The sequence below is a fragment of the Diceros bicornis genome, chromosome 1 (genome assembly GCF_020826845.1).
Source record: "Diceros bicornis minor isolate mBicDic1 chromosome 1, mDicBic1.mat.cur, whole genome shotgun sequence".
Classification (NCBI taxonomy): Eukaryota; Metazoa; Chordata; class Mammalia; order Perissodactyla; family Rhinocerotidae; genus Diceros; species Diceros bicornis.
The window spans coordinates 53,527,511-53,537,315 of record NC_080740.1 but is presented as its reverse complement, the minus strand read 5'-3'; the positions used below and the strand labels follow the sequence as shown (position 1 = coordinate 53,537,315).

The 9,805-nt window shown below is 43.4% G+C and overlaps 1 protein-coding gene across 1 annotated transcript; it reads left to right on the top strand.

The window, feature by feature from the left end:
• The first annotated feature begins 1,020 nt into the window (after positions 1–1,020).
• Positions 1,021–9,805, top strand: CDKN2AIPNL (CDKN2A interacting protein N-terminal like). The gene is made up of 3 exons (XM_058540467.1): positions 1,021–1,306; positions 2,641–2,740; positions 9,421–9,805. Exons 1-3 carry the CDS (start codon positions 1,068–1,070, stop codon positions 9,430–9,432), a joined length of 351 nt encoding a protein of 116 aa, XP_058396450.1. The 5' UTR covers positions 1,021–1,067; the 3' UTR covers positions 9,433–9,805.

Here is a 9,805-nt window from a genome sequence, read left to right as displayed (position 1 = left end):
CTCTCAGTGGGTCTGCTACCTGACCCTAGAACAGACAGTAGAGTCATGCCAGCTCACCTGCTCATCTCCTCTGGACACACCCATTCTCGCTCCTTCCAACATCTTTTGGAAACACAGGTTATCGCTGCTCTGGTTACAATCCTTCAGTGGCTCCCCATTCCTCTTTGGATCTAGATCACAATCCCTACCATGGCCTACTGTCCTGGCTGATCTTTGCTGCCTCATCTCCTCCACTGTCCTCCACTCTAGGACTCTGTCACACAGATCTTTCAGTTCTCTTACGAGGCCAAGCTCTCCTGCCATGGCCTACTGCTCTTAGGTAGTTAACTCCTGCTCATCCCTCAGCTCTCCAGCATCATTTTTCTGGCCCCAAGTCTGGATCAGGTCCCTTGCTTATTCATGCTCCTAGCACTCAGAGCCTTTCTTTATTAAGATTTGCCAACGTCGAAATTTTTCATTTGAGCAACTATTTCACTAATGTCTGCCTCCCCCAGTAGATGGTCAAGTTCATTAGAGTAGGGCTCTGAGTTTGCTTTCATTGCATCCCCAGTACCTAGCAAAGGGACTGGCTAGTATTTAATTGGAGGGATGACTCGCTCCAGGAAGGCGGGCCACAACCCGGGGGTGGGGTGTCGAGACCTCTGGGAATCAAGATAGACTCGGAGCAGCCACACATATAAGTGCTCAGCCCTGAGGGAATCAGTCTGCGGGCTGGGTGCCCAGAGAACCCCCAGGGCAAGGACACAACATAGCTCTGCCTGGTATCCAGCTGCCGAATGGTAGAGGGACGCCCCGACTCCGTGTTTGAGGGCCTCAATTTCCCTACCGGTTTCCCGGAGGGTCGCCCGAGAACCGCCCCTGCGGCCCCGGGATAGCCACGCCAGGCGCCGCACGCTGCGCAGGTCTGCAGGGCCGGGTGGGGCTGAGCCGCCGCGCCAGGCGAGGGCGCTCCAGGCCGGTCTTCCGGAGCAGTCGCGCGCCGCCGGGGCCCCTCTAGCCGCCGGGAGTGGCGCAGTGCAAGTCGGGAAGGCGGCGGCCGGGTCAGGCTCTCGGCGGCGGAGGGCGCTATGGTAGGTGGCGAGGCGGCCGCCGCAGTGGAGGAGCTGGTTTCGGGAGTGCGGCTGGCGACCGACTTCGCGGAGCAGTTTCGCTCCTATTCGGAGAGCGAGAAGCAATGGAAGGCCCGCCTGGAATTCATTCTGCGCCACCTGCCTGACTACCGCGACCCGCCCGACGGCGGCGGCCGCCTGGACCAGCTGCTGTCCCTCTCCATGGTCTGGGCCAACCACCTCTTCCTGGGTTGCAGGTGCGGACCCCTGCTGGCTGGCTGACCCTGTCCCCTGCCTTCCTACCCGCGGCCCTCACCCAGGGCTTACCCCTGCCCGCAACCTCAAACCGCACTGGCCAGGCCTACGGCTGGTTCCCACCCTAGCCAGCCCCTTGGAAAGATATTTAACCTCTCTGAGCCTCAGTTTCTTTTGGAAAATGAGTTGTGATGGCCACAGTATTAAAGGATATAAAGCACTTAGCACAGGCTGCCATCTAGCAAGAGCTCGATACACGGTGGGCACTAAAGTTGCCATTGTTATTTGTATTACTATTATTATTATTAGCTCAAACCATCACCTTTCCAGAGTGCATTTTAAGTCCATTAGCTCCTTTCACCCACATGGTAACAACGTGCAGAGACAGAAACTGAGATTCCCCAGTTTATATATGAAGACGCTGAGAGAGGGGAAGTGATTGATACATGTAGGGCCATGCAGCTTCTGACAGGATTGGTGGATTTTACCATTTACTGCAGGATGTAAGCTGTGGCCCTTGGCTTTTTCTCCCCACTCCCCAGTCTGTGGACCCTGAGCAAGAGCCGGCCTTTGCTTCTCTGCCTTTGTTATGAAAATAACAGATGCCTTCAAGGGTTTTGAAGTGCTTGATAAGGCACCCATACCCCACCATGAAGTAGGTGGCAAATCTTGAGGCTTTCACATCCTTTTATTTTAGCATTTCCTGAAATTTTGTTAGGATAATAAGATGACTCAGCTTGAGTCGTGCTTTCTGTGCCCCTTATGGCTGTCTGACTCTGGTCACATGGCCCCTCCAGCCCTGTGCCACCTGGTTTTGCTTTCAGATGTTGGGGGTTATTAGAACAGGATTTGGGGAAGCAGTGTCAGAAGCATCCATCCCTCTTCTCTGCCTTCCAGGTGCCCCTGGAAAATCCTGGTTAACAGGACTCAAGATTAGGCAGATGTCAGAAAATTGGACAAATGAACAAATATTGTTATTTTAATTAGACCGACTTTCCACGTGTTTAAAAAATAAAAAATTTTTGATCCTCATACCATATCCATGAACATATCTTGCCAGATGTACAGTGCCTCTATTTTTGTAAATCTATTTTTTTGTTTTGTTTTGTAAATCTTGAACCACCTGCTCTATTGGCATTCCTGGAACCACTTATGTATCCACAAGGGGGAAGAACTGTTTCCTAACCTGCTGCTGAACATGTGCCGGTTTCCCCTGTGGTATCCAATCAGTCCTCTGAGAGTTGAGTTTACAGTCTGGCTACCTGCAATTTCTTATTAGCGTGCAGTGACAAGTAATTCTTCCAAGGTTTTTATCTTACTACTTTTTGTTGTGCAGTTACAACAAAGACCTTTTAGACAAGGTGATGGAAATGGCTGATGGGATTGAAGTGGAAGACCTGCCACAGTTTACTACCAGAAATGAGTTAATGAAAAAGGTAAATAGGATTTCCAAGTGCATTTGAAATGGTATAGAGTTAATGGCCCCTGCCTTTATGATGGTGTATTAGAGTATGTGTATATTGTTTTCTGAATGCTCTTGTGTACTACCCCAAAGATCTAAGCCCTTTCATTTTTATTTCTCTGTTAATTGGTATAAGCCTTTTCATAACTAGATAACAACTCAGTATGATAAATTATGCATTGTTGGTGGAGTAACACATAAACTCAACCTCTTCAGTTCCTCTAGGAACATTCTGTTTTGAGCCTTTTCCTTGATTTTTAAGAACACGTTGGCTAGAGTGCTAGTTTCTCACTTATTAAAAAATCTTGTTGGTAACATTAACTCATCCTTACCTCAACAGGTGAGGGCCCAACCAGACTTGTTTGGCCCCTCCAACTTACTGATGAAAATGTAGATGGAGTAATGTCCACAGATCATAGCTGTTCCCTATTCCATAGTGCTCAGTTTGATCTCAGGCTGTGGACTTGTTACACAGTGAGCTCTTGCCAGTACAGTCTTGTATCTGGATCTTGGGGCTGGTGCGATGGAGAGTATGGCAGAAAGAAGCTTAGAAGATGGGGCTGGGCATCCCAGCTGCTTTTCAGAGTCCCCCAAGACATGTTTTTTCTCATTTGCCTGGGTCTCCTCAGGCACTGGAATTAATTGCTCCTTTATCTCCCAAAGTTTTATTTCTTTGGCACTTTACCCAGGCCTCTTGTAGAGCAGATTGTAAACTTCTTGAGGGAAGAGATAGTGCCTAAAGTTTTAGTCCCTCTAACTCCAAAACCTAGTATAGGCATACCCCAGAGAAGATAATACCCCAGAGAAGATAATACCCCAGAAAAGATAATACTCAGAAAACATTTAGAAAATTGACCAAAGCAATACAGGCATACGTCGTTTTATTGTGCTTCCCTTTATTGCGCTTAGCAGATATTGTGTTTTTTACAAATTGAAGGTTTGTGGTAATCCTGCATTGAGCAAATCTCTTGGCATCATTTTTCCAACAGGCTTTGCTCACTTCATGTCTGTGTGTCACAGTTTGGTAATTCTTGCAATATTTCAGACTTTTTCATTATTACTGTATTTGTTATGGTGATCTGTGATCAGTGATCTTTGATGTAACTATTATAATTGTTTTGGGGCGCCACAAACTGTGCCCACATAAGACGGTGAACTTAATTGTTAAATATGTGTGTTCTGACTGGTCCACTGACCAGCCGTTCCCTCGTCTCTCTCCCTCTCCTCGAGCCTCCCTATTCCCTGAGACACGACAATATTGAAATTAGGCCAACTAATAAACCTACAGTGGCCTCTCACTGTTCAAGTGAAAGGAAAAGCCCACGTCTCCCACTTTAGATCAGAAGCTAGAAATGATTAAGCTTAGTGAGGAAGGCATGTCAAAAGCTGAGACAGGCCAAAAGCTAGGCCTCTTGCGTGAGTTAGCCAAGTTGTGAATGCAAAGGAGAAGTTCTGGAAGGAAATTAAAAGTGCTACTCCAGTGAACACATGAATGATAAGAAAGTGAAACAGTCTTATTGCTGATATGGAGAAAGTTTTAGTGGTCTGGATAGAAGATCAAACCAGCCACGACATTCCTTTAAGGCAAAGCCTAATCTGGAGCAAAGCCCTAACTCTTCAATTCTGTGAAGGCTGAGAGAGATGAGGAGGCTGCAGAAGAAAAGTTTGAAAGTAGCAGAGGTTGGTTCATGAGGTTTAAGGAAAGAAGCCATCTCCATAACATAAAAGTGCAAGGTGAGGCGGCAAGTGCTGATGTAGAAGCTGCAGCAAGTTATCCAGAAGATCTAGCTAAGATAATTAATGAAGGTGGCTACACTAAACAATAGATTTTCATTGTAAATGAAACAGCCTTCTATTGGAAGATGCTGCCATCTGGGACTTTCATAGCTAAAGAGGAGAAGTCACTGCCTGGCTTCAAAGCTTCAAAGGACAGGCTGACTGTTGTTATGGGCTAATGCAGCTGGTGACTTTAAGTTGAAGCCAATGCTCATTTACCATTCTGAAAATCCTAGGGCCCTTAAGAATTATGCTAAATCTACTCTGCCTCTGCTCTATAAATGGAACAACAAAGCCTGGATGACAGCACATCTGTCTACAACATGGTTTACTCCATACTTGAAGCCCATTGAGACCTACTATTCAGAAAAAAAGATTCCTTTCAAAATATTACTGCTCATTCACAGTGCATCTGGTTATCCAAGGGCTCTGATGGGGATATACAGCGAGATCAACGTTGTTTTCATGCCTGCTAATACAACATCCATTGTGCAGCCCATGGATTGAGAAGTAATTTTGACTTTCAAGTCTTATTATTTAAGAAATACATTTCACAAGGCTATAGCTATCATAGATAGTGATTCCTCTGATGGATCTGGGCAAAATCAATTGAAAACCTTCTAGAAAGGATTCACCATTCTAGATGCCATTAAGAACATTCGTGATTCATGGGAAGAGGTCAAAATATATACATTAATAGAAGTTTGGAAGAAGTTGATTCCAATCCTCATGGACGACTTTGAGGAGTTCAAGACTTCAGTGGAGGAAGTAACTGCAGAAGTGGTAGAAATAGCAAGAGAACTAGAGTTAGAAGTCTAGAGCCTGAAGATGTGACTGAATTGCTGCAATCTCAGGATAAAACTTGAACGAATGAGGACTTGCTTCTTATGGATGAGCAAAGAAAGTGGTTTCTTGAGATGGAATCTACTCCTGGTGAAGATGCTGTGAAGATTGTTGAAATGACAACAAGGGATTTAAAATATTACACAAACTTAGTTGATAAAGCAGTGGCAGGGTTTGAGAGGATTGACTCCAATTATGAAAGAAGTCCTCCTGTGGGTAAAATGCTATCAAACAGCATCACATGCTACAGAGAAATCGTTCGTGAAAGGAAGAGTCAATCGATGTGGCAAACTTCATTGTTGTCTTGTTTTAAGAAATTGCCACTGTCACCCCAGCCTTCAGCAACCACCACCCTGATCAGTCAGCAGCCATCAGCATTGAGGCAAGACCCTCCACCAGCAAAAAGATTATGACTCACTGAAGGCTTAGATGATGGTTAGCATTTTTTAGCAAGAAAACATTTTTTCAATTAAGGTGTGTACATGGTTTTTTTTTAGGTATGCTATTGCATGCTTAATAGACTACAGTATAGTGTAAACGTAACTTTTATATGCCCTGGGAAACCAAAAAATTAGTGTGACTTGCCTCATTTTATTGCGATATTCAGTTTATTGTGGTGGTCTGGAACGGAACCCACAGTATCTCCAAAGTATGCCTGTAGAGCAAAAGGCTGCTGGCCCCTTTTTTAGTTCTGTCCTCAGAAACATAGGTAAGCCCTTGCCTCACCCCAGTTGGGTCTTTTTTTGGGAGGCAGGGCATATAAATAGGTTCCCTTCTGTGTGAATATCAAGGAACTAATCAAATCTTCAGCTGCCCAGAAAGTACTTCAGCCCCAAACAGCACACCCTACTTGGTTTCAGATAGTTTTCCTTAAAAAGTATTCTTTATTTTTTAATCTGAACATTGAATCAAAAGTTTCAGCTTGGTGTTCAAGGGGCGATTTTGTTTTTAAAATCAGCTGTTAACAGAGGGCTATTGTTTTTAGCCAGGGAGCCATGTGAATTGGGAGTTTGTGACTTGCTGGATCCTCTCATTTAATACTTAAAAAAAATCTCTGGGTAGTCCTTCAGTGTCCCAGAGTGGTGAGGTTCCTGGGGCCCAGGCAGGGGATGGCTAGATAGTTGCTGGCTGCCTGAGTGCACCCCCTGGGGCAGGGGCAGGCAGGGAGTAGGGTGAGCCTTTACTTCCTCTATGTGGCAGATTCTTTCCTTGCATTTTGTTCCTAAGAGGTATTCTGTCCCCCTAAGATCTGTTTTTCACATCAATTTTCTATTATACTTCTCTGTCTCATATGTAGCTGTACTCTTTCCAGTCATGCTCAGCTATTAGAGGTCAGAACATTTCATATTTGAGCTGCAGACCCCAGCAGAGACTGAGGAGGTTTTGTTGTTGACATACATATCCCTAGCATTATCCATAGACCAGTGTGAAGACCTGTGTGTGTGTGCGTGTGCGCGCGTGTGTGTGTGTTGTGGGGGAAGAGTTTCTCTAAACTGTTAAACATTGTACAGGGGTCTTGGGCCTCAAAAATGTAGGGAACCCCTGCCCTGGGATGTTCTCTTTTGACACTCATTGCACAGTGTCCCCCTCCAGAGAGGAGTCCTCAGACACGAACCTGGCATCCCTGAAACCAGCCCTGCCATCTGACTAATTGTTAGCACCTAGCTACCTGGAAGAAGCCTGCAGGGAGCCTGTACTTCTGTAGCACTTTTGTGTTACCTGTGTCTCAACTTCCTTCAAATACAACATTTGTTTTCTTAGTAACTGAGTTTAATTTTAGACTGTTGATGCCACTGAAAATAAACTCAGTTGATCCTGGAAAGGGAGATACTTAGAGGGTGTGTAGAGTTTTGTCAGTTTTTAAGACCCTTATAGATAAGTCCATCCTGAGAACGAGTCATCTGATCTGTGTGCCATGACAGACTTGTGTGGTGTTGCAGGCTGTCCCCTCTCCATTGAAGGCCACCCTGAGAGCCCATTGGAAAGAAAGCTATGGGGACTTCACAGCAGTTCTTTTGTCTCTTGCCTGAGGTTTTTGCATGTAATACGGGCGGGCAAACATTAAGCAACATCACTAGCCCAGAGACAAAAAAACCTTAATGTTGAGCCATGTACCTGAAAATGTCTTGTTGTAGTCCTGCCCAGAATTGATCCTTAGCTCTAAAATTAGAGTCTAGTTGGGTTTTAAAGCTAGCTAGCAAGTGGAAATGAATCACCTGGCGTTGTTTGCTATCTCAAGACTGGACAGTGAGCATGACTTAGGAACATAAGCTCTTTAAAGTAAGATTTAAAAAATACCTTACGGCTATTCTGCAGTTTTGAGGCAAGTACATCTCTGCAGTCTGTCCAACTCGTTTTTTTTTGTCCGAGAAAAGAAATGAGCATTGTTCTCACAGGTAGTATTTGTCAAACAGTTGCAGTGTATAATTTTTCTTTTGAAAGAGGGGGATTCAGATACAAATATATTAGCAAACAATCTCACCTATCGAACAGTCCTCTCTAAGCACCTACTGGCAGCCTTTGTAGTTGACCAGCTTTACCCATTAATGAGCAATAATTAACAAAGAGCAGCAGCTCACTCAGGGAGGTGTCATTACTATGACTGTCAGAGTTAATATTTTCAAGGCACTGTCTTAAGGAGAAAGTAGAATGAATGACTAGGAAGCTATCATTATTGGCTCAAAGAAAGAACCTGTCAACTTAATTACTTGGTCCTTTTTTCCTGAGAACATTTTTATCCAAGAGGGAAAATGGCAGTATGGAGTGACTATTTATGAAGTGTGATAGAGAAGTTATAAAAACAAGTGTGCCTGCATTTCAAGAGGTTCTTTTTTGTGCATTATGTCCAGACTTGGCAAGCTCCAAGGTAACGAAGCAGACACTCCTTTGGTGGAAGGAGATGTGATTCTAAGGTGGCAAGTATTTGTATTTAAAGAAAAAAAAAAAAGCCAGCCTATCAGATTTTGTCTTGTATCCCAAGATAAATGCTCAGTGGAGCTACCTTTCTTTTCCTCTTTATTCACTAGAAAGAGAAGCAACCAGAAAAGCTCTGTCTGACCCCACAGCCCAGTCTGTTGCCTGGTGCCCAGGAGGAGTGAATCGCCTGCCAACACCTTGTGTCAAAGACCATACTTGCAGGAGCCAAAGCCACTTGCTGCTGTTGTGCTGCTGTAGTCTTGGTCTATCCTATTGGAAATCTGAGAGATGGCTTAGGGGAGTCTCTTTCCCGTTGGACTGAAGATGGTTTCTTTAGGTGATACTGCATTCTCCTAAAATGAGAAAGACTTCTTATATTTTGCTTTTGCTGAGGAATTTTTGCTTTTTCATTTCTCAAAAAGACTAGAGTGACAGGCTTAGCTAGGAAATAGGTCATATGTTGAAAACTCTGATTACTAAAAAGACTCTCAGATTGATTCACTTGCACTGCTAAATGTTAAGGAAATCCATTTCAAATACAAGGTGACAGCCAAAATGATTTCTTCACACCCTGCTTAAAAGTTGTCTAAAGCCAAGTTTAAATTTACCAAAGGTGCTAGAGAGTACCCAGAAAGAATATATCTCCTTCAATTTGCCACTATTTGAAGACATGCATTTACACTTTCTAATAGTGTGAAATCCAGAAATACATAACCTTCACATCTCCTAAATATCCTGACTCAATGTGAAATGTTTTGAGTTACTACCTGGATTCAACTGATTTTAATTTAGAACAAAAAGTGTTTGTGTGATTCTCCTTTTAGAACCTTTCTTTGCAAAGCATGCCAGGAAAAAGTTATATTTTAAGTATTTCTGTTATCACTTTAAATTGTGAGCATTTATAGATCACAGGTGACAAGACAAAAAATTAGGTTCTGGCTTCCAAATGGGTGGTAGGGTTAGTGTTTGCTAAATTTTCTGTATGTGGTAAAATATTAATAATTTCTGAGTCTACTGACCATCTGGATAGTACATAAGTATTCTATCACTGCTATATTTTAATTTATGAATCTGATTCACTGGACTACATGGCTACATAACCTTTTCTTTTTTTCCCAGCATCAAAGCTAAGACAGAAGATTCATCACATTTTCATCATCAGCTACAGGCATAGAAAGGAGGCTGGGATGAATGTGACATTGACCACAGCAGCTCGCTTAAGACTCCTGGTATTAACACATAGGAAAGAGGCAGTTGGAATGAAAGGGAATCTTGTCTAGATTGGCATTTTAAAAGGTCTCATTTTTCAGTAGGTATCATTGTAAAAGTATGCATGGATATTTATGTATTTATAAATCATGCCCTTTTTTATTTTCAGTTTTTGAATGTCATTCAGACTTTTTGTTAAAAATGCCTATGCCTATTTTTTTTTTATGTTGATGTAATAATGGCAGGTAATGAATTTTACAATTTGGATTTTTCAACAATGTACCTTTAAGTGTAA

Excerpts from the sequence above, each read along its gene's own strand:
- CDKN2AIPNL (XM_058540467.1), top strand. The coding sequence starts at position 1,068 with ATGGTAGGTGGCGAGGCGGCCGCCGCAGTGGAGGAGCTGGTTTCGGGA. Across the intron at positions 1,307-2,640 it reads CACCTCTTCCTGGGTTGCAG|TTACAACAAAGACCTTTTAG; the intron begins GTGCGGACCCCT and ends TTTGTTGTGCAG.